Source organism: Macrobrachium nipponense, chromosome 34 (genome assembly GCF_015104395.2).
Source record: "Macrobrachium nipponense isolate FS-2020 chromosome 34, ASM1510439v2, whole genome shotgun sequence".
In the NCBI taxonomy this organism is placed as follows: domain Eukaryota; kingdom Metazoa; phylum Arthropoda; class Malacostraca; order Decapoda; family Palaemonidae; genus Macrobrachium; species Macrobrachium nipponense.
Window position 1 is genome coordinate 14,411,104 of NC_061095.1, and position 25,102 is coordinate 14,436,205.

At 37.3% G+C, this 25,102-nt stretch overlaps 1 protein-coding gene across 1 annotated transcript in view; it reads right to left on the minus strand.

Annotated features, from left to right (window-relative positions):
• Window positions 1-23,800, minus strand: part of LOC135207923 (rhophilin-2-B-like) — a 226,204-nt gene extending 202,404 nt beyond the window's left edge. Inside the window, exon 1 of the mRNA XM_064239871.1 lies at window positions 23,486-23,800. Coding sequence (XP_064095941.1) covers window positions 23,486-23,659 — 174 coding nt within the window. The 5' untranslated portion in view covers window positions 23,660-23,800. The remainder of the gene's footprint in view (window positions 1-23,485) is intronic.
• Window positions 23,801-25,102: the final 1,302 nt, after the last annotated feature.

Sequence of the window (25,102 nt, forward strand, 5' to 3'; positions counted from 1 at the left end):
GTATATTCTTAGGCCCGACAAAATTACGCTGCCAAAACTCAGGACAACCAACGTGGATTGATCCGCCGCTCGCATGACATAAGAAGCATTTCCAGAACCAGGCATCGGACAAAAAGCTTCATACAGCTGTACGTATTATAAACACAAATGAGAATGCACGAGTTATTTGAATTATATCAATCAAGAGATGAATGATTAATGTAGGAAGAGTTCATCAGCTATTCACAGATTTTTTTTTCAGATATATGGCATTCATTCAGGAAGTGGCAAACTCTGCTTTGTATTCATAACAACACATGGTTGGAAAAACCTGCACTTCCCTTATAATCACTCAAACTCGGTGGAATACCAAATACATAAGTGTATAATCACATAACACGTATATAATCACTAATTCGTAAAATTACAAATTACTCAGGCATCCATTTCGCTACAATACTCAGTCTGAGGCTCCATCATAATCGAATGCCTAAAGGCAAATTAAATACCAAATATAAAACAAACTTTCAAACATGAAGTAAGTATATACCCCTAAAAACACAACCTAAATAAAACTGAGCCCAAACCAAGCTGAACCTAGAAAAAGATCAAAGACCCGAGAAGAAAGAAAATATCAAAATAAAAGCAAATTTGCCGAGGTAATGTCTGTGCAGACCGCCAAGGACATTCACAGCCAGGGGGGAAGACACTGCTTGTTAAAGTTGACATAAAAAAAAGACTGGAACTCTTTGAAGAAATAATGTTATGAAAGATAAACAAAAAGATGCCTTAGATAAAAGTAGTTATGAGAGATGTGTAACAAAACAGATATATAATTAGTTAGGATAGATATGTAACAAAACAGATAATTAGTTAGGATAGTGTGTAACAAAACATAATTAGTTAGGAGAGATGTGTAACACATAATTAGTTGGGAGAGATGTGTAACAAAACAGATAAGAAAAAATAACATTCTAAAAATAACAACAATAATGACATATGCTACTTGAACTGACTTTAAAAAGAAAGATCTTTCAAAAAAAAAAAAGTTATGAAAGGTAAGCGAACAGATATCTTTGAGAAAAGTAGTTAGGCAAGATGTGCAACAACACATAACTAGAAAAAAAATAACATTCCAAAGATAACATCAATAATGACAAATGCTACTAAATAATGGTGATATAAAATAATTGTCTTCGCAACCAAAGTCACTACAGGTACACACACACACACACACAAAATCAGCTTTCCATCCCTTCTCTGGCACAAATCATTACTACAGGTCACTGACCTCTTGTGGTGAACACTCTTATTCCTGCTCCAACAACAACTGAACAAAACGCACAATAAAAATGGTAAAATTCTCAGAACAGGACAGGGGTCAATGAATTTATCCACATTCACTTTTACATTCTAAAAATAAAATCTAACTTTTCCCAAAAATTATGTAGCTTTGCGAGCTTTCTCCGTCTCTATTTTTCTAGTTAACACATGTCATCCATTTTTATATGAATGTGTAGTATATATTTTAAATATTAATGTATGTATATGTATGCAAGTATGTGTGTGTGTATCTCTCTCTCTCTCTCTCTCTCTCTCTCTCTCTCTCTCTCTCTCTCTCTCATATATATATATATATATATATATATATATATATATTATATATATATATATATATATATATATATATATATATTATGCAAAAGCAATGCAGTCTATAAGAAATGTAACACGTAAGCTTGCATACCGATATATACAAACAGGCTATTACACAAACATACTAGGCGTATATCACCCAAATAATACCAGTCATTCAGAGCCAATACATCTGACAGACAAAAATCACCTCTTTGACAGGTAAGAATAAATATCGTTGCGAGAGGGTGGGGTCATGGTCGCTGTGACCAAACACCCACTTAGTATCAAAACTTTCACTTCACCTACTAATAGAGTTCCCATCCGGTCAATTACCCTTCCTCAAGTTTACATAATCTATCATCTCTCTCTCTCTCTCTCTCTCTCTCTCTCTCTCTCTCTCTCTCTCTAAGATTCATCTATTTACGTACTTCTTTGAAACGATCTAACAATGCAAACTGGAGATTCGCGCAATATCAGTCCAATGACATGTTCTAAAAAAGTAATCACTTGCAACTTTGACTCTCTCTCTCTCTCTCTCTCTCTCTCTCTCTCTCTCTCTCTCTCTCTCTCTCTCTCTCTCTCTCGTAATTTATGGCATCAATTCACGTTCCAAGCTTCATTCCTCAAAGCAACACGAAACTAATTCCACTTTTATTTCAACAGCTTGACTTGGATCAAACAACCCGTTGCAAGATAAGCTTCGCAAAAAAAAAAAAAAAAAAAAAAAAAAACAGGATTGTAACGACCACCAACCAATGCTGTAAATACGGATGACCATCATAAAGGTTTATGGTATGAAATAACATCATTGAATAGCTTTATAACGTGGATGATTTTTTTCTCAATGCAAGACGTAAAATAATTTATTACCGATGTTATTGAAATGAATTTAAATTGGAATATATTACGAAATTCAAAGAAAAACATAAAACAGCAAACATTTTATAAACTTACGAAAAATATGTACTACTGATAACGAATATTAAACCCAAGTTAATATACGAGTGTCAGGTAAAACTGCAAAAGAATTGCAGCCTGATGATAGAGTATAATTAAAAATCCACTGCAATTGTGCCATGAAACCGTCATAAACGAAAAATCATAGTTCATGTAAGCAATGTTTTTATAAGATTAAAAAGTTTCAAGACAATTTTCTATAAATTCAAATATTCGTCTACAATCACGGCTTGTGTGAAAAGTTTCCTATATACATATATATATATATATATATATATATATATATATATATATATATATATATATATCCTTTCGATAATTACAAAAATTCATGGTTTAACATCTGAAGAATGAACTGGACAAAATAAAATTTAAATAATGTAACATTTGAAGAATACAGTGAAGAGAAAAATATTTATATAATTCTACTAATTCGTAAAAAAAGGAGATATACTATCTAAACTGCACTAACCAAATGGTGGTCGAATATTAACTAACGAAAACAGACAACAATATGGAAACTAAACGAGGTCTAAAATGAACGTTAAAATGACAGAGAGAGAGAGAGAGAGAGAGAGAGAGAGAGAGAGAGAGAGAGAGAGAGAGAGAGAGAGAGAGAGAATTATCACACTCGGGCTTGGAGTTGAGAAGCATACAATTTGATGGTTTGAAAGGAAAGGAAAATGGATGAATATCATTTTGGAGAGAGAGAGAGAGAGAGATTACTTCTTGAATTATATAAGGGCACTGACTTCAATATATCACCCAAAGATACTAGCCATGAAAGCACGATCACCACCTTCGTAATAAATTGCAACGCACAAAAACGCAAGCTGGTGCATTCCCCTCCCAATATCTCCTATTGCAATTCTCTGGATAATCTTCCTTTGTCGCCGAGAGCCTTCAATTTCACCAATGAAACATCGCAGGTGAAAAAAAATCGGTTAAGTATAAACGTAGTTATTTCTGATTGTGTTAAAGTTAATTTGGTTTTAAAAAAGAAAAAATAGTCTATCAAATTCTTCTTCGTTTTTATAAAATACAGTATGATTACATACGCGTACTCTCTCTCTCTCTCTCTCTCTCTCTCTCTCTCTCTCTCTCTCTCTCTCTCTCTCTCTCTCTCAACAAAATAATATCCATTTTCCTTTCCTTTCAAACCATCAACTTGTATGGTTATCAACCCCAAGCCCGAGGTGTGATAATCTCTCTCTCTCTCTCTCTCTCTCTCTCAACAAAACATCAATTAATTTTCCTATTCCTTTAAAACCATCAACTGTAGCTATAATTATAAACCCCATGGCCAAATGTTATCATCTCTCTCTCTCTCTCTCTACTCTCTCATCTCTCTCTCTCTCTCTCTCTCTCTCTCTCTCTCTCTCCAATCTTAGTGAAAGACTTCCCTTCAGCAAAGACAACAAAGACCCGAGGGAATCTGGCCACACCTTCGCCAGCAACAACGCCAGAAATGAATTAGTTAAGGTTTACCTCAACATCCCCCAAAAGTTCTCATGACGTCATTCGTATTTGTATCTTTAGATAAAGTGCCGAGATGCATAATCTTGAAGGAGCATTGCTCTCGAATATCCCAAAGAACCAAAATATTCAAGTTTTGCAACAAGATATCTGAATTTTTATATCATTATTCAATCATTGTATTTGTATTACAGTGATTTGCAATTTTCATTTTTCGTCATAAAAATTCTCATTGTTCATTCATTGTTCTTAAATATCTACGAAGGCAATTTCATAACACTTATACCTTTCATTTGTCCCTTCACTGAAGGAGAGAGAGAGAGAGAGAGAGAGAGAGAGAGAGAGAGAGAGAGAGAGAGATACTTCGTTGAAATCTGTAACGGATGTTTATATAATTTCCACCGAAAAAATAAAATCACCCAACTCGCCATGAAAACCGAAATCATGACGTAATCACACCTCGCCCATTTCCCCCCACCCCCTTCCACCCTCGCCCACTCCCTGAAACACCCCTCCCCCCAACCCCAAATCCCAACATAATAGCTCATGCCTCCCCTTTCAAGACATCCCCGAAAGACGGGGAAACTGAGCGACCTTCGCCAAGGGCATCGCTGGATGTACAAAGCCCAGAGGAAGCGTCGAAGAAAAACATTATTTTTTTAAAACAAAAAACACGTTACACTTTCTATTAAAAATAACGCTAGCTGGAAATGCCGATAATAACGCGAGTAATTCGTGATACCGCTATTTGCTTTCGCAGAGTTCAAGTTTCTATTTTCGTAAGTCGCGTTAATTACGGTAGGTTTTTTTTTTTATTTTTACAAGAGAAAATTCTAAGTATTATATTCTTGTTAATAGGGAATTGCAAACCAAAGAAAAGGAGAGCAAAAGCACAAGCAGACTTGATCGGTAAATAAAAGATCAAATGTCACGTCAAATAAAACTGCCAAGTATATATTGCAAAGTATCTACATCTGAACCAATACTTGGTGTATTTACGATAAGATTTTTCAAAATAATTTGTGGAAAGCTTGAAGGACTAAGATTATGTTCCGAATCTAGTTTTTTAATATAAAATTTACAAAATTGCTGTAATATTTTCCTTTTTATTAACAAAGAATTTAACTCTCAAAAGAAGCATCGGCCCCACCTTCCTAAAGCGTCAAGAATTTTAGGAATAAAAAAGCAGAATGACCCTCTATGATTCGCTACCACCATCTTGACGAAGTACAACGTATATATAGGTACATGTGTACCGGAACGGGAATTCGTTGGGGAATAAATTGGTCTTGTGCCAACACGGACTATTGTTCTTGGGGCATGCAGCCAGTACAAGGTATTGGTCAAAATATTAGATTTCTTGCATTAGAAACCACAATTGGTAATACATGCAATCTTATGTCACGAAAAAGAACATTTCCACAATTATTATTAGTATATTATTATTATTAAAATTACTACATAATGTCAGGGGATACAAAAATAGATATACCTATATCTCGCACAGAAATAGGATAACCTGAAAACCATCGATGATGAACACAGGGTCTGTGCAGTCACGAAAAACAGGTAGTATGGTATATCAATTTAACCTAAAGAACGGAAAGGCTTAAACAAAGCTTTGGCATGCAAGAATCCTAAGCCCAAGCAGAAAAAATTACTAAATCAGCAAAAATTAACGTGAAACATTTCCAAATCATAGTAAGGGAGCTACGTATGTACAACGAATATGTTAAACAAATAATAACATTGCATTTTTTTTATATATAGTCTAAACCTTTACTTATCAGAAAAAAATATAACAAAAATACGTAAGGTCAAGTATTGTCTAATATTTACAAACCTTACGTCGTAAGATTTGTAAACTTGAGGGAAAGATGGCCTTTTGAGAGAGAGAGAGAGAGAGAGAGAGAGAGAGAGAGAGAGAGAGAGAGAGAGAGAGAGAGAGAGTATTCTTTAACATTGATAAGGAGATTACTTTTCGACGTTTCATATCCTGGAAGACTAGGGGTAATAATGAAGGTATAACTCTAGGATGGAATTTCTCTCTCCTCTCTCTCTCTCTCTCTCTTCTCTCTCTCTCTCTCTCTCATAAGACCATCTTTTCCTCATATTCCAAGGCCAAAGGGTACCAAACTTACGCCGGTATCTAGACAAGATTCTTGGCGGATGACATAATCATCGGATTTAGAACTTAAATCGCTTTCAGAACTGAAGATGAAAACCAAAGAAAATTGAATACATACACTACAAATTCATACAATGAGAATTACCCACAAGTTTGCGCAAATCGAATATACATTTAAATCTGAGATGAGTAAAAACTTAACGCCAGATAGGAACAGATGCAATAAATAATAATAATAATAATAATAATAATAATAATAATAATAATAATAATAATAATAATAATAATAATAATAATAAGTGGTGTACCAACACCACCAGCTATTTGAAGATGGAATTGCTGACATTTAAAGGAGAAAATTCTTTAACAAAAAGTACCATGGCATATAGTTAACTGAAATTCCAATGACAGATTCTATATAGCCCCTATATATTACAAAATCGACTTAAATACCAAAATATGCAGTCACAAACAAATCTGATAACATTCATAAGAATATTCTCTTTCAAGTAATATGACCAATTCCTATACTAAAGTACTTACATTCGTAAAGTGTTATAAAAATTCCTCGTCGACTCTCACAACCGATTTATGATTTTCAGTCATGCAATCAGTACACCAGCATAACCTTCCAGAGAGAGAGAGAGAGAGAGAGAGAGAGAGAGAGAGAGAGAGAGAGAGAGAGCGAGAGAGAGAGAGAGAGAGAGAGAGAGAGAGAGAGAGAGGTGCTTTAGCTCTGAGATTATTACAATCAGTTTTATCAACAAGAAAATACAAGTCAAAGTGAAAGAATATATATAATACAAAACGTGAGATCAGAGTTAAGCAGAAATATTCATGTTGTCCAGGCTGTAAACAAAACTCTGTCATAATATATATATATATATATGACTCTGAGTTGCCATGGAAAGGTCTTTGATGAACAAATACTGGCCATGGAATAGAATACACAATTAAGGCCGAAGGCCAAGCGCTGGGACCTGTAAGGTCATTCAGCGCTGAAAGGAAAATTGAGAGTAAAAGGTCACAAAGGTATAACGTGAAAACCTCGCAGCTGCACCATGAAACAACTGTTAGAAGCGGGTGGGAAAAAAAATGAAATATAAGCCCACCACTTTCGACTTAATAACCGAGTGACGTTCCATCGGCCTTCAAATTTTTAAAGCTAAGCTAAGCCAAATCCCTCTGCGAGGTGCACTGACCTGATGAAATTACGTGCCGTGGTTTCCATTCCGGCATTTCCGAACTCCCAAAGTTGGAAAAATATAAATCGCAAATGACCACAGAAGACATGCAAAAAAAAAAAAAAAAAAAATTGCATTTCATCCAACTGTCTCGTGAAACCGTCGCTCACATTCAATGACGTTTATTCTTTAGATTCCAATAAGACTAAACGAAATAATAATGCTTAAGCATATGGATAAACTTGTATTATTTAACACACCCCTAAAAACAGGAACGTGTGCATTTATAAACTCCCCTTATGAAACTCAGAACCGCATAGGAAAGTGTCTTGTATTATCGCAAACCCATCCACCTGTAGACAGTACTTAAGTGTATACGAAGAGAAAACTCGTGACAATTATCTTTCACCAACGAAACTAAAAATGGAATATACACGAAAGAATAAAAATTTCATAAAAATCAAAATAAGTCGAGACCACACAGTCCACCTTAGGGAACACCACTGACTCACGCACGTTAAGAGACAGACGCCACTTCTTAAAAAAAAGGCTTCCCTCTCAAACGAACATTATCACTTCCTGCGAACGATAACTGACGACGGTGACCACGAAGCACTTAATGAAAAGGTCCTTTTAAAGTCTGTTGTGCCACATGGTGCCCACCTCATGACGTCAGAGCACTGCCACAGTGCCACCTTCATAACCGTTGCGATTTAAAGTCTCCCGGGCATCCGTTATCATGAATTCGGTCATTATGACTTGACTAAGATACAAAACAGTATTTTTTTAATCTCAATTTTTTATGATTCCTTGCAAAGCTCGTTAAAGGTGAATGTGGCTACAACTCCGGTGGTAGCATTAGTGAAAAAATTATAAAACATAATATTAATATTAGAAAAGATGAAATAAGATCAATGGCGCTATAGCTAACACATAAAATCATACCCGACATGACAGCAACATTACAGATAACGATAACATTTAAAACTCAAACATGAATAACCCACTCTTCCACTTCCACCTCTCTCTCTCTCTCTCTCTCTCTCTCTCTCTCTCTCTCTCTCTCTCTCTCTCTCTCTCTCTCTCTCTCTCTCTCTCCTAAAAGATATTCCATAAAAACTCACAAAATATCTGCGTGTTAAGGTCACGTATTTGGGAACGTTTGACAAGAGAAGTAGGTAGTACCGAAACGCTTTACCAAAATGCAAAACCACCTGCAACACATCGTTAATTAACACCTTTTGGTATGTGCTATAGGCGAACTAGATTATCTCGAAAATTAAGCGTCCAAGACGATCAACCGCACGACCGTTGGTCGCAGACCGCAGACTTTTACACCCAACGAAAACAAACACCCCTCTTGCTGGGCCATTGATGATGAAGGTAACTCGACTAAACAAACAAGATCAACAGGGATCAGAGATGAACGAAGTCCTTATCACGAATTAAAATTCGAAGGGTATGAATTGGTCCGTTTGTTTAGGCTTATCCATTAGCGTTATATACAAAGACCCATGAAGCAATCTTTAATATATCTATGTGTGTGTGTGTGTGTGTCTGATGTGTGGGATTTGGATGTCTTCAATACTTATTAGTCCATCCGAGGAGACATCGTTTGCTCGCTTATCTCTAGGAGCAGAGAGAGAGAGAGAGAGAGAGAGAAGAGAGAGAGAGAGAGAGAGAGAGAGAGAGAGAGACCCTCATTTCACGGGCAATCCAACCGCAGGTATGGACAGCACCTCCACAATAATCAATATATACGAGGACACTGACATTATAGGCAGGATTTCACCGACTATTTATAAGTCAACAGAGATTACCTACATAGCCTGCAAGACACACATCCGTTTATCAATATTATAATTAGCAAAAAAGTTTTGTGGTACTCTGGTTTATAAAGATTATCATCCCGTTACACGAGGTCATTCGACCTTGCTTTAAACTACAGACACAAGATCTGTGGAGTTAAAACATGGCTCCAATACCAATCATTATGCAACAAAACCTTTTCTACTTCGATGATCAAGTAAATAACATTTGCCGCCCCCTCTAAACCTCTTCCCCGTCATCTTGGTACACACAATCCTACGAATTAAGACTAAAATACGCGACAGAATTACCGCAACATTCTTTTGCCATCGATAAACACCACAAGCCCATTGGAGAGAGAGAGAGGAAGCTACTATACGCGTTCTCCTCTCCCCATTATCAGCCTCCATCCATTCATGTTCACAAGGTCATTCGTTAGGAGCATCACCCGTTGTCATGGCAACCGCTGGTCTCACCTGCTGCTGCTTACCCACCACCTATAATAGTTGATGGGTTCACCCATCTGTCTCCTCCCCCTTTGGCATTTAAAACGCTGTTGCGTCGTCATACAATGATTCTCTGATACCACACTGGTGTGTAGTGAGAGACTGGCTTATCCCCAAAAGCCAGTTTTACAGGCTTATCCATTCAGGCAGTTTTACAACTGTTGATAAGTTTAGGATAAACCTGGATAAATTCAAACGTATTTTTGCGTATTAACCTTGCTAGGCTATTACTGGCGCGCCTTCCATACTGTATCTCATTGAAATTATCATGGACTTTCGTCTGTTTATGTACAAAATCTTTAAAAATTAAAAGTTTCCATTTAGACGAATACGACCGAGATCAAGTTTTTATTCTTCTAGACAATAATAAAAAAAGCACATAACATCATCTCACCAACTTCATATACAAAACAAGCTACCACAACATCTAAACTTCATCTGCAAAGAGCAGTCTAAAACGCATTTCAACACAGACAGAGCTTGCATAATGCACGTATTCAAAACTGGGCCAAAACCATCAAAACGCTCACTCAGCCAACAGCAGTAACTCTTGGTGAACTCTCAACCCTATGGAACAACAGAGGTTCGACCAAGGTTCCACTTTCTTGACAGTCAGTCCCTGGGGTAACGTGCCTCGCCACCTGTCGTTAAATGTTCCATCTGCTGCTGTAAAAACTTTGCATCGTCTCTGTTCAAGTCAACATAGATGTGGAATACCGTGCGCATGGACTTACAACGTTGTCTATCCTCTAGATCGAACGTCGTTCAGTCCCTAGTGAAATACTGTGATTATATTAATAACCGATGAGTCATTGGTGGCTTATGAACATGGATATCTCAGGATAAGAGAGTCGATATTAATGAGAGAGAGAGAGAGAGAGAGAGAGAGAGAGGTGTATGTGCTTGCATCTTGATTTCAAGGACGAAAAAAGATTACCCCAGAATTGTACGAGCTGCATAAACATCATAAAACATCATTTCTTGCGAAAAAAATATAATTACGCAAAAAGAAATACTACTTAACCAAACCAATCTTGTAAAACATGGTTCATTAAACTGCAGACGACGAACGCGAAATGACAGTGACGTAACAGCCGAATCTTCAAGGGGGGGAATGATATCGATGCCGCTTATTTTCTAGATGTTGCAACGCTCCTTAATAATAGCTGGTGATGCAGCAGAAGATTGTTGCGAAAATTTTACCGCAACGGTGATACAGTTCGAAGGATACAACGAGTCACCTACAGCTACTAAGAAGAATCTCGGTGCAATACTTTTATAAGACATCAGTCTTCCTCAAGGCCAGTCAGCTGTTGTTACTACTACTGCTGCTGCTTATTATTTAAACTACAATAAATTAACATTGTGTAATTCAATGAAAAAAAAAACTACGCACGAAGACTTGAAGAACCACCCAAATTTCATTATATATATATATATATATATATATATATATATATATATATATATATATATATATATATAGTAAAACAATAAGCAATTCGGAACCTTCAATTCAACATACGATGGGAAATGCTAGACCTCTTGAAGAATAGCAAAAATGGATGAAATTCGCTGCAAATACGTTAATATTTTACATCTACCATTGCTGAGAATAGTATATGACTTCAAGGCCTTATTACCGCAACATTATCCGAACACAACCATAGGACTATATCTTTGATTTTATTTTATTTATTATATTTATATAGATTTTTAGCATTATGCCAAACACTGGGACAACTATGGTTATTCAGCGCTGAAACTGAAATTGACAGTATAAGGTTTGAAAGGTGTTACAGGAGGAAAACCTCGCAGTCGCACTATGAAACAATTGTTAGGAGAGGGTGGACAGTAAGAGGGAAGAAGGAAAATATGAACAGAGGTACAGTAAAAGGACAGGATATAGGACTGCATCTGTAAAAACGGGCACTGTACTTATCCAAGCTCGGAAATCAAAATTAGACCCGAAAACATAAGACTGAGGGAAATAGTAAATGAGGTTGATACTAAAGATGAAACTTTAAATCTTACATGACTAATACTTTTTTGCATGATTATGGTGGTAAAGGAAAAATAAGCATACAGAATAGAAATCGATGAAAAGGCGTTCTTTGATACCACCTAGGCCTTAAAATCACCAAACAGACTTACCGAGTTGCGCATTCAACAATAAGCTTAGCAATTACGAACTAGCAAAAGCTTTCGAGTTTATCAGAAGTATACGGGAATTTTATAACAAAATATTATTAAATAAATAAATGCTGCTTAAATGACAGACAAAAAGATATACCTTTGTCCTGCATTCTTTGCAAACCCCAATCCACGATGAGAACAGAAGCTTTATATATAATAAAAGTCTTGCATCATTTAAGTCGTTCGAACGACCCGCGACCTGCAATTAAGTGACGAATACAAGGTCTTGTGGGAAATTCTGGCTTCACACACACACGCGCGCGCGCAGAGCATTAATGCACTGATATACAATCGGACAAACACAATTTTTACGAGGCCAGCTGAGAAAGCGTTAAATTAGTGGAAGGATAAGATAAAATATCAAGATAACAACAGTCTCAATTTGATTTGTGTATTATATATATACATGATTAGTTTTGACTTCATGAAAGTTTGCACAGAACGTTCTTAGCAGAAAAACACCTTGTGTGACGAGACTTCCGGCAAAAACAAAAGTGAATCAAATAAGGCATGACGTACATATTACATACTTTCTTCGAACGCAAATGTGCAGCCTGCTAAAACAAAAACAACAACCGCAATATTATCACAAATAGCACTTGAAGTTATCTCAGATCACCACCTGTAAATGACCACAACAAAATAAGTAAATCAATTAAGTAAAGCGTAAAGTGAGAGAGAGAAAAAAAACCAATGACATGTTTAAAATAAGCCTACAACCTGAAAATATGAGGACCCAATTCAATCTACATATGACAAGGAAAATCAATCCTTCTACTTCAGTCGCTCTGATAACGCTAAATGCTCTTATCACTCAGACGAAAATGACACGTGGCCTAATGAAGGCCTTTCAAACCCCGTGGCTCTACAAAAAGGATCAAGGGGCACGAACAAGTCTATATTTCTACGTTAGTTAATCATGGAGTGCCTGTCACCAAAAACACTGAGCTAAAGTTCTCTAACACTGGCTAAATATAGAAAGACCCACGTTACGCCAGCAAAAGCGTGACTATTAATGATTCGTGGCTCATTAGAGAAGTCACCCGCAAAACAAGAAGTTAATGACAGAAATTAGTTAAGCAAAGAATGTCAAACAACTGCTAAGAAACAACCAAGGGTCATCTCACGGTAATTTCGTCTCGCAATATCAAAAAAGCAAAACAGAGACTAACGACAGAACGCCATTGGTTTGGAATCGCTCCGCCGTTCGTTCTTATGGGATTCTGCAACATTTAAAAAGGAGTAATGACAATAATAGTGGGAACGTTCATTAGTCACATTATCCGCTTACGTAAACATGCGTCATTATATTTAATTGACGGATTGGAGTCATTAGCTCGGGTTCGCAAAGCATTTAACCGACTTCCCAACGGAATAGTACAGGTACCTATCATTATTATGATCACAATGACGAACAAAAGTTCTAGTAGACCTGCCCTGGAAGATAAGATATGGACTGAAACTTACATCAAATGCTTTCTTTTAACACAAACACGGGATTACAATTTATACTAAATATGATGACTGTGCTTTGGTATTAACCATTATTGAGCACCCTTTCCGTAAAGGAAAATGTAGTTTATGAATCAATAACAATTCATACATTAAATATAAAGCATGATCAATCCAACATTACAAGGCCAAAAAAATCTAATTTTCATTTACCAAACAGAGAGAGAGAGAGAGAGAGAGAGAGAGAGAGAGAGAGAGAGAGAGAGAGAGAGAGAGAGAGAGAGAGAGAGAGAGAGAGAGAGAGAGTGTGTGTGTCTTGGTCCAGAGTAAACTTATCATCTTGTAAATTTTAATTAAAACTAATTTCCTAAGAGAATTTACCATGCACATTAACTTCTGCCGAGAGACTTGTTAGATGCCTAACGTATCATATTGATCTATGAATATTCATCATTCCATTCCTTCTTTAAAGCTACCTTGTTCGAATTACTAGTTGTTCAAGAAGCAAAAAAATATACGGAAGGCAACCGCAACTTCCAAGTTGCCTTCATTAACGAGAGCCGACTTGAAAAACTGAAGATATCGCTCTCCAATAATTGTACGAGTCAACAAACATGTCACTCATCCAATCCAATCATTTTTCAAGGCCAGAAATGACCGAGACGATGATCGAAGAGCGCATATCATGTAATGATACGCAACACAGAACTAGTTTGAAGAAAAAAACAACTAGAATCATTCTCAGACCTTGAGTGTTTACATTCCAGACTTTCCTTCCCAAATAAACAAAGAGAGAGAGAGAGAGAGAGAGAGAGAGAGAGAGAGAGAGAGAGAGAGAGATCAATTCCTGGCCCTCCTACAATAGAATTTAAGCCAAAGACCAAGCGCTGGGACCTATGCGATCATTCAGCGCTGAAATGGAAATCGACAGTGAAAAGAGGTTTGAAAGGTGTAACAGGAGGAAAACCTCGCAGTTGCAATATGAATCAATTGTTAGGAGAGGGTGGAAGTAGGAAGAAAGAAAACGATTATAAACGGGTGTACAGTAATAGGAATGAAAGGAGTTGCAGCCAGGGGCCGATGGGACGCTGCAGAGAAACTAAATTAATGCCTACAATGCGCCACGCGAGGCGCATTGATGTCACTAACCCCCCCTAAGGGGCTGGCCCTTTATGTAAGACCATTATGTATACGAAGTTCCCATGCACCTTGGGTACGCCTTGATACAAAAGCTTATATGGGCGAGATTTGCAGACTTCCTTAATACAACTGCAAAAAAAATCAATAGCGAATAAGGTAAACATCAAGGCGTCACCAATATATATAATAAATAAAATATATTTATATATCTATATATATATATATATATATATATATATATATATATATTATATAAGATATATATATATATATATATACACACACACACACACAAATCAATATGCGTAGTTTTTGTGTGCGTGTGTGATTTTCAAGTCGACAAATGTCCCTATCACTTTTGTGATCACACCAAATAAGGCTTGCTAAACCCTACCACTACCAAAATGGCCAAATGGCACAATGAACAAATTCTAACTTGAAATAATATTCTGCACAATTTCATACGTCTTTTTCAATCCCGCCCGATGACTAACTCACCAAAGGTGTAACCTCAATGAAAAGTTTTTGTCCAGAGCCACCCTTGAAATCTTCCCAGGCCCCACCCTCATATTTAACACTTTATTTCTTGACTCTACGGCATTTCTGCTTGGCCAATAAAAACATACCCTTGCTTAACCTTTAAACACACTTTCACCTCAAGTAAAGATATTCCCTCGTCAACGGTGCAATGCTCACCTACATGTAAAAGACATTTACAATCATTATACTAAAATATCTACAGGTTTACCTATTTGAAAACTAAAAGTATCGTTAATTGAAATGACAAAAATCATTCAATTGAAAAAGCTCCTGTTCTAACGAAAGCCTGGTTTAATCATGCATCATAATTCATTCAAACAAGAAGGATATTCTCTTTTGAGTCATATCAAAAGCTCCAATTTTCCAATCATAAATCGACTAAAAAAAAAAAAACCGTGATTGTACATAACCCCAGTGGCGACATTTCACAAGAAATTCTTGAAAAGGTTACCTGTTATCAATCGAATGATAACACCAGGAAGAGACAAAGCCCTTCTTTGATCCAGGACTGATAAGAAATACTCCGATTACCAAATGTTAATGCAATAAAAGTATACGACACTAATCACAACAAAAAGATAATACCAATTCGCACTAGTGCGACATCTCTGGATCGTTTCATTCTTTCTTTTATGACTTGAATGGTATATAAGCCTAGCTCTGGAATGTATGTTCTCTCTGATTACAAATGCCATAAGAATGGGGGTGGCTCTTGAGAAAGCCGAGACAAAAGCCACTGCCACAATAATTCTCTGACATCTCAATCAAATATGAAGCCCTTTCATTAACCTCTTTGCACGCCTCCACATGTATATTATCTAATTAGACATTGTGACTTCGCCCAAGCATTCGGGCACTAATTAGAGACGCCACTGACGGATCAGAGAGAGAGAGAGAGAGAGAGAGAGAGAGAGAGAGAGAGAGAGAGAGAGAGAGAGAGAGAGAGGTATTAGCTATTTCCGCCCAAGTGGTGCCTTCTTGCACAAGAGACAAGGTGAAAATCCTACAAGTTATTTCCCTTCTTTAAAGCTCTGAATGAAATGTCAATAAGCGAGACTCAAAACCAGTAGAATAAAGCATGAAAAAATGTTATGCAAGACTAACTTTCCCGATAATATTTATCAACGTAATCCTCCAAGGACTACCCTCGGCCTCTCCTCTCTGAGCACCCAAGTTAACTGTCATCCTTCCTTTGGCATCTACTACGCAAAACCCGTCCTTCGTCCCTCTTTCCTCTGTGTTTTGCTTCTCCCGCCTTCCTGTTTTGCCGTTTTCAATCATAATGGAGTCAGAGAGAGAGATGAACACTTTCCGCTTTGTTCCTCGACGCAATAATTACAGATCTCACCTGCTGTGTCCCCTCTGTTGAGGATGCTCTTATTCCTCCGCCAGCATCCAGGATCCCATCTCTTCGGATAAGGGAACATGAGAGAGAGAGAGAGAGAGAGAGAGAGAGAGAGAGAGAGAGAGAGAGAGAGAGAGAGAGAGAGAGAGAGAGACTGCGTGCGTTCAGTCTTAATTAGCACAACGCGCACAGATTAACGCGCATAAAATACAACATAAGACGTTATTGTTATTAAGGCTCTAAATCCTAATCATACATGACAACAATATATATATATATATATATATATATATTATTATATATAGATATATATGATATATATATAATATACATAATATACACGTACGTATTACCCCGTGTTACTGCATTTCTACAAACCATAAAGATACAAATGCAACGGCGTCAGCATCTCGGATATGCTATTCCCTCAGGGTACTATTTCACAGTGGGCTGCAATTCCCTCGAAGGTCACTCTGGGCACAGCTCCGAAATACATTTCAAGGCCGTTTTTCTCCGAAGCAATTACCAATAATGCGTGGGTATGGAAATAACAACATCCACTAACAGGAATCTTTTTCTCTGACAATAACCTCCCCTTCTGACCTGGACAAATCACGGTGCTTTTGTAGGACGAAGCTTTTCAATCTTAGAAACGTTCTTTTTAAGTAGAAATTCTCATTTGGGAAATACCCTGGTTTTTTTCCGACCTCTCAATTGATGTTCACTGGCCTCTGAAATAATGCATCGTCATTGGTGTTTTTTGTTTTACAATTCCTCTTCAGTAGCCAAAGAACAGACATATTTTTAAATAATTTGTGATGACAATAAAGACTTGCTTGTAGACCAAACCAACGAAAGGAAGTATTCTATATATACTTAGGCTTTCAACAAGCGCTTTAAGCCTGATCATTCAATGGGAGTTGTAGGCCCATGTGTTTGTAATATTAAACTATTGTATTAACCAGAAATTCGGACACTTATATCGACAGAGGAATTAAAAAACAATGATGTACAACACTCTAAAGCCACTGAAAACTGCATTATTTTAGAAAAATGGCTGATAAAGGAGATGGACTTCATTACGTCGACTGATACGGTACAACTCAAGGTAAGCATATTCATGAGTTCATCTTACATAAAAGTCTATCTAACAGTCCAGGTGAAAAACCTGTCGCCAAAGGCTACCCGTCAATCAACCCCAAAGGAGTGTGATTAAACAGCAATAAAGAATCTCGCCTGACCTTGGTGTCTGCCGACCTGCTCAAGTCAAAAATCACGCAAGGGTACTTCAGCAGCGTCGGCCTTTTTGAAAACGGAGTGTGTGCGATGGCAAAATTAATGGAAGGTGTGAACCGAGATCTTCGGTGCAAAGGGCCGTAGGGTAAACGCGCTCTCGCGGTAACTCCGAAAAAGAAGCCAGAGGCTACAAACACTATTTGCCATAGCTATGGAAGTGTGTGTGTGGGTTGCTTACTGGTTAATGACTTGCAATAGCTCTGGAGGAAAATTCATTCCACCTGAATGATAGTAGTAGCGCTACTTCTTATGACGGACGAGCTTGAAAAACTATCAAAAGTTAAGAAAGACTTTGACATAGCTGCAAGACGAGAGGAAGGAAAAGGCTGTGCAAGCTGTCGCTTTACAAGGCCATCATCTTCACGCATGCAACTTAACGAAAAGTTTATGAGCGCTTCACTGTTTGTAACTGTCTTAAGATTTCTTATTTGCCTCTCTCGTATATCACACTGATCTATGGACATTAAGGTTTCTGCTCCTTCTGGTAATTATCTTACTAAAAATTGTTGTTCAACAAACAAAAGCTATATGAAACAATGATTTAGTCCAACACTCACGAAGACGCTCTCTCTCTCTCTCTCTCTCTCTCTCTCTCTCTCTCTCTCTCTCTCTCTCTCTCTCTAACACAGTGACAGAGCTAAGACTTCTCCCTGCCCCGTTCAACTCCTCCATTACCCATAACTTACACAGACTAAATTCAAGAATACAGGTGAATGACAGCACACCTACGATATTCCCGTCAATAAAACTTTTCTTAACATTCGGGAAGACTCAAGTATCCCTACAAGGCTTCAAGAAATATTGAAATAAAAAAAATTAACGCAATGACTACAAAACACCGTCCTGTGCTGTCTGCATGAAATAAAAAGAATATAGCAGCACTATGGTATTATTTGAAGAAACACCCAACAACTCAAGTCTGGGTGGTCATAAATAAGGACAACTATATATTACGCCTTACACGTAGACCCAGGGCACGTTCCACATGTTCAAACTTCTTTGCCGATTATGTAAAGTCATATATACTCAGACTGCACACATGTCTTCTTATGTACACAAATATCAAAACTGAACGGATATCTTGTCACAACCAACCAAATAGTTTTGCATTTAAAATCAATGCCAAGAATGAATGTTATATGCAACAGAAACAGCAAGTATGAGGAAAACAGAGAAGATGGATATAGCAGAAATGAGAATGCTGAGATGGATGTCGGGAGTAACAAGGAAGATAGGATTAGAAATGAGTATATAAGAGGATCGACAAAAGCAGTTGAAATATCGAAGAAAATACAGGAGGGAAGGCTTCGATGGTATGGACACCTGTTACGAAGGGAGGAACGTCATGTTGGAAGATATACGATGGAAATGGAAGTGTGGGGTAGAAGGAAGAAGGGGACACCAAGAAAGAGATGGCGTGATTGTGTAGGGGAAGATATGGTATTAAAAGGTATAAATGAGAACGAGGCACAGGACAGAAATCGATGGAGACGACTCATTCACAACGGCGACCCCATATAAAAATGGGTTTAAGCTAGGAAGAAGAAGAATGAACTCAGATGGTGAAACTATATAATCTGCATATCCCCACTGAGTTAACAGCTTACAAACACGGTCACGAGGTTCCATTTCTGACTGAAGATGTGTTTGTGCTGTTTACATAAAGAAATAACATGCACTGGAATAAAGTAAATAAAATAGTTAACCATCGGTTAAAAAAAAATTATCATTGAGCGAGAGATTGTGTCTGATTTAATGACGTAGAATTAGTTACAATCACTGTAGCGTTTCACCAACTGCTATACACGAAGAAAACTCAAGTAAAGCCTTAATTTCTTTGTGATTGTGTAATGCGTGTAAATTCATTCCTGTACTTATTCAGAGTTGATGATACTAGAGCAATCTTGACTACGTTTTGCCAAACCGCAATAGTTTTATGAATTAATCATGAATCTTAAATTTTTAATTAATTAATTTTGGGCTTCACATCTGTTTTACTCATTACACTATGAATATCTCCCATTCCCAGTTGTAAATTTACATAGCCTATAATACGATTACAAAGCAATAAGGAAAACTTCAAAAAATTACGATGAGAGAGAGAGAGAGAGAGAGAGAGAGAGAGAGAGAGAGAGAGAGAGAGAGAGAGAGCCCGTACAATCAAATAAAACACAAAATGAAGGCCAAGTTAGAACCGCATGTAGACTCGCAGTGTGTCTACGCGGTTAAGAGCCGCAAACTCCTACCTCCTATCCAAAAGGCAGCCATTAAACTAATGACGATAATCATATACTATCTCCCTAAAAATGTAGATCTGGAAGGAGGAGGGTCCCCCGTGGGACAAGACCGGGTGGGTGTTAGTAGGCTGAATTTTAAATGGGTCTTGAACAAGGTATGGTAAACGTTATGCAGGGAAGTATGGTCTATGGACTAAATTAGAATTCCGGAAGATTCCAACGCCATATACTTAAGAAAAACTATGATGCCAGGTATAGATAAACACTCTCGACGCTGTTTTGACATAATCTACATAAATATAGTATATTAGGTCCAATTTTCCTTAGATTAACAAACGTGCCCAACCAATAATGTTAGTAAACCAACAGCCATAACAAATACAAACTTTCAATCAGTTATGCATACTAGGCCTATATACATTTAAACCTTTTAGGTAATTATGCAAAATTCATAAATGAATATTCAACTCATAAGAATCTAGGAAAATTAAATCGTCACAGGATCGGTACGACATGCTTTCAGTTTCAGACTGATTTTATAGCAGTCTCAAGTGGACACTTGACCCGTTCTAGTGTCTCGGCAACCTCGTTAATGACTCAAATAACTGTATCATACTGGATCATTACTTATTGATTAAGTATAATTAAAAAAAACATACACACACACACATACCCGATTAAACCAAGAGCATGACGACATACAAGAAAATTAGTCCCCTCGTATACCAGAATGTTTACAGAAAGTCTCCATATTTATATGGAATTAAAAAATAACAAACCACGATCATTAGGTATGCTTTCGCCTTCTCGATGTAGGCTTACGTTAGACACCCGACCCTGCACGGACTCTTGCCCAGGGAAAACTCGGTCTAAAACAGTGATGTCTTTATTTGATCTATCAGGCGAGCCCCATTTTCAAGTCCGTTATTACAGTTTATGATTGTCTGGAATATCGTTAAACGCGACACTACCATACCACGCATGAGCAAATCTACTTGGCTACTTGTTGCGATGCTTGAAAGCAAGATGTTGGACAATACAAAATGTGTTCATGCGACACAAAATACAGAGGTCAATATTTACTTGGGAGACACATCCAAAAGACGCGTACAGCACTGGAAACTCCACACACCCAACCGGATTACATAAAATATACAAAAGATGTTAGATAATACAACATGGAGTGCTCACGTCTAACTAGCCGAGAATGTTGAAAATATACCGTACATGTATTATGACTAGCACCGATAACCAGATTTGGATGGAAAGTACTGAAATCAATAGTTACGCAGTCGATACATCAGAAACGGCATATTAATCAACAGAATCCCCAAATGAAATATGATTTTTTAAAAATGCTGGACATAGTATAATAGGTAATGTAAGAAGCGAGAAATTCAGAAAGCCTTCCGTGATGGACTTGATCGTTACTTACAACCTATAACACCAAAGTAAACGATAAAGGTAAAATTCGGATAAACAAAATATTCTAAGTCTCAGTTGAGACACCTGCATACACGACCGGTGACCGACCAGTGGATGAAAGTGCGCCTATTCTAACAGGTACATTTCACCATCTTCCGAGTTTATTGACTACACGGGTTTCATGTTAAATATACTACTTGGCTAAATGGTTAGTAAGATACCTGATGCCTCTCCTTATGAGATCATCAAATGCTGTAAAAACATTTGGATACCTTACCGTGAGACCTACCAATGGACATGTATCAACTTGCACCTAAACACTACCACTTACCGATAGTACTACTACTTTTTTTTTTTAAAGATGAACTGCATCTTACCCTCAATGAAATTTTATGGTTTTTAAAATGAAACTTAGTGATTATATCCGATTGCCAAATCAGACAGACCAATATAGGAATTTCATATCGGGAACAGGCTTATTCGGACCATGTACTGGCTCATTCGGACCTTTATCCAGGCTTATTCGGACCTTCACATGATTGGCCGATTTTCCTATGCAGTTTTACCTCCTGAACAAGAATTTTAAGTTTTAGTTATTCGGACGACTGTAATTAACCCCCGGGGCTCGTACTAAACACGGCGAAATACATTTAACGACCCAATTCCTGGTGGCTTTCGTATTCGCGGGGACGAACGATACGGAATGTTTATATAGAAATAACCATTGCTATAATATAAAATTAGTATGGGTCCGAATCAGCCACGATTAAGGTCCGAATCTGGTCCGAATCAGCCACGGTCCCGTCCGAATAAGCCTGCATCCGTCAAATCCACCGACACTTTAATCATCGCTAGGCCTAGGCTAAATTGATTTACCATATCTTCTTGACGAATTCGTGATTCGAACTTGCAACATGTACCTCATGAAACCTTACCCAAAGACAAATCATAAGAGCACTTTGTTATCGAAAGGAAAATTCGTAAAAGCAAAGTAAGTTTAATCAAAACCATAGGCCTAAACCTCAGCTAATTCGATATATACTAACGACTGTACCAAATTACGCAGTACCCCAAAAATTAAAAAGCTTCTATTGAAGCGGGCCACCTCAGGGAATTCGAGGTAATTGAAAATTCATTACTAGCTGGGGGGGGATGAGAGAGACGAGAGACGAGGAGGAGGAGAGAGAGACAAAAGAGAGAACGAGAGAGAGAGAGGAGAGAGAGAGAGAGAGAGAGAGAGAGAGAAGAGTCTTGGATTGTTACTGACATCCAATGCCTTAAGAATTTCAAATGACATGTCTATTAGTTTTACCTCTTTTTTTTAACACTTTCTTGGTTGAAAATCACCAAGCCTACTAACAAAACCAAATTTAATATATATATATATATATATCTATATATATATATATATATATATATATATATTGCTTAAAAAATCACAGTAGACGCACGTGACTTCATAAATAAGCGAATACCACGGGAAATGATAGACAGGAATCCAAGCGCTTTCGTCTTTATTCAGACATCGTCAAGGAGCTACTGAAGCTCCTTGACGATGTCTGAATAAAGACGAAAGCGCTTGGATTCCCTGTCTATCATTTCCGTGGTATTCGCTTATTATATATATATATATATATATATATATATATATATATATATATATATATATATATATATATATATATATATAGTGTGTGTAAACCTCGATATTCCATACGATGTCTTACAAGTTATTGATTACTAACTGCTGTATTCCTGAACCCCAATAACATTCATATGACCAGATGAACTAGGTATATTAGTTTTAATTTGACCGTAGGATCATAAGCAAACGCCGGGAAAAATATAAAGCAATATACCTAATGCTATGCCTAGGCCTATAACCTTTATTGTACAGTCTCCGTACAGTAGCCTATACAACACTCATACTTAGGCCTACCTATACTGCGAACCATGTCATCCTAAATTGATACCAATCAAACTTAGCTTCTGAATATGAAAAAGATTCAGGAAATAATAGCTGACTTGGGCTACCTTACAGGCTTACCGGAATGTAATCTAGGGTAGGCCTATGCGAATTTTCTGGAACCAGAGCTAATAAATAAGTAGCCTAGGCCTATACTAGACTGCTCAGCCAGGTGTCCAAACTTTTTTTTTATATACTCATTTCTACTCACCCTTCTCTGCCTCCTTAATGTGAAGTAGTTGTTATCGTCGTTCTTGTTCTTACTCTTGTCCAGCAAGCCATCCAGGCTGCTCGTTTCCAATTTATTATCTTTTTTCTTTCGTATGCTCACAAACAAATTCGATTTGATCTTATCCTGAATATCACTCACTGTCGACGACGACATTTTCGCCGCTGTCAAGGAAGTAATGATATTTTTTTTAATCCTCCCACCAACACGTGTCGATTCACTGAGAGGGATTCGCGAGAGCTCGGAACAAACGACCACCTCCAACCAAGTTACTATCTACACTGAGCGGAGACGAGACGAGAGAGACAGAGAGTCGTTGAGTGTATTAAATGCTCGGAGTCGTTTTCTGCGCTCGTCCATTCCCCCCCGCCCACTCGTTACTTACCTGTGCTCTTTCTTAAGAGATAAAATTAACCCACTTCTTCGATAAGCGATAACGTGATCTTACCATTAATATGCTTTTGGGTGATATCATTACATTCATTCAATTTGAGTCATTGCAATGGAATGTAACTTAAATCCCAACGTGTTAGACTCATTTGAACGATGCGCACTTACTGATAGTCTATGGTTGCCGTGAGCATTTAAACGCAAGTCTTACAACAATACAAACAAACGTATCTGTCATTTACTGCTCAATGAATTTCACCAAGACGGGCAATGTCCTGGAAGGGACTTTGTATTACGCTGCTATTAATTAATACTCGCCCGTTATACGACGGGGCGATCGATATTATTGATTGACGGCGACCCTTGTTTCCCTCTCTTACCGAACACTGCATTGGGAGAATTGTAGAATATGTGGTACTGAAAATAAATGTTCCGTAGGTTCTGATTATGTGATAATTGAAGCGAATTATTCTTCTCGACCTTTCAGTTGCACAGTTTGCCCCCAAAAAGGATGACAGAACCAAACTGAAGAAGGATCGGAAACAAACTTATAAACACTAGTACTACACATTAGACAGGCCCTTTCTCCGTTGATAAGGGCATTCGGTTCACACACTATAAATCAGTGTAAATTTTCCTTGCATGTTGGTATGTTCAAAGTAAAGATGGTATCATGCAAAAGGTTTATAGACTATAATGTGTGGGTGCCTTTGTGTGTGTGTGTGTGTGTGTGCTGCCAGAAACTATTCAAAACTCATTATTTCCATAATAATTCAGTATAAAAACAGGAATGGTCACATGCATGCCGACTTATATAACTTAAATCACTAATGGGGTATACAGCTGCCACACTTGTCTAATAGAAGGATTAAGGGAAACTCTTAACACAGTCCTGCAAAGCAAATTGAAAAGATACCCACTTCCGTCATTTAATGCGATTTATCACAAAATCAGAACCAGTAAACTTGGAAAATAAAATTGTATTCTGACGTTGTTACCAATTGTCAAACAGTCTATTATTATAGTAAAACGATTTTTTTAATGATGAAAAGTACTTGAAATTTCACAATCACTTCAACTTCTTATATTTGAAGTGTATGGTACGACTATGTTACTGCAATACCACCTGGGTAAGCAATGAGTGTAAATTCATTTTTTTTTTTTTTTTTGTGGTTTAAGGAGAACAACCTTCATTTCCAGAAAACATAA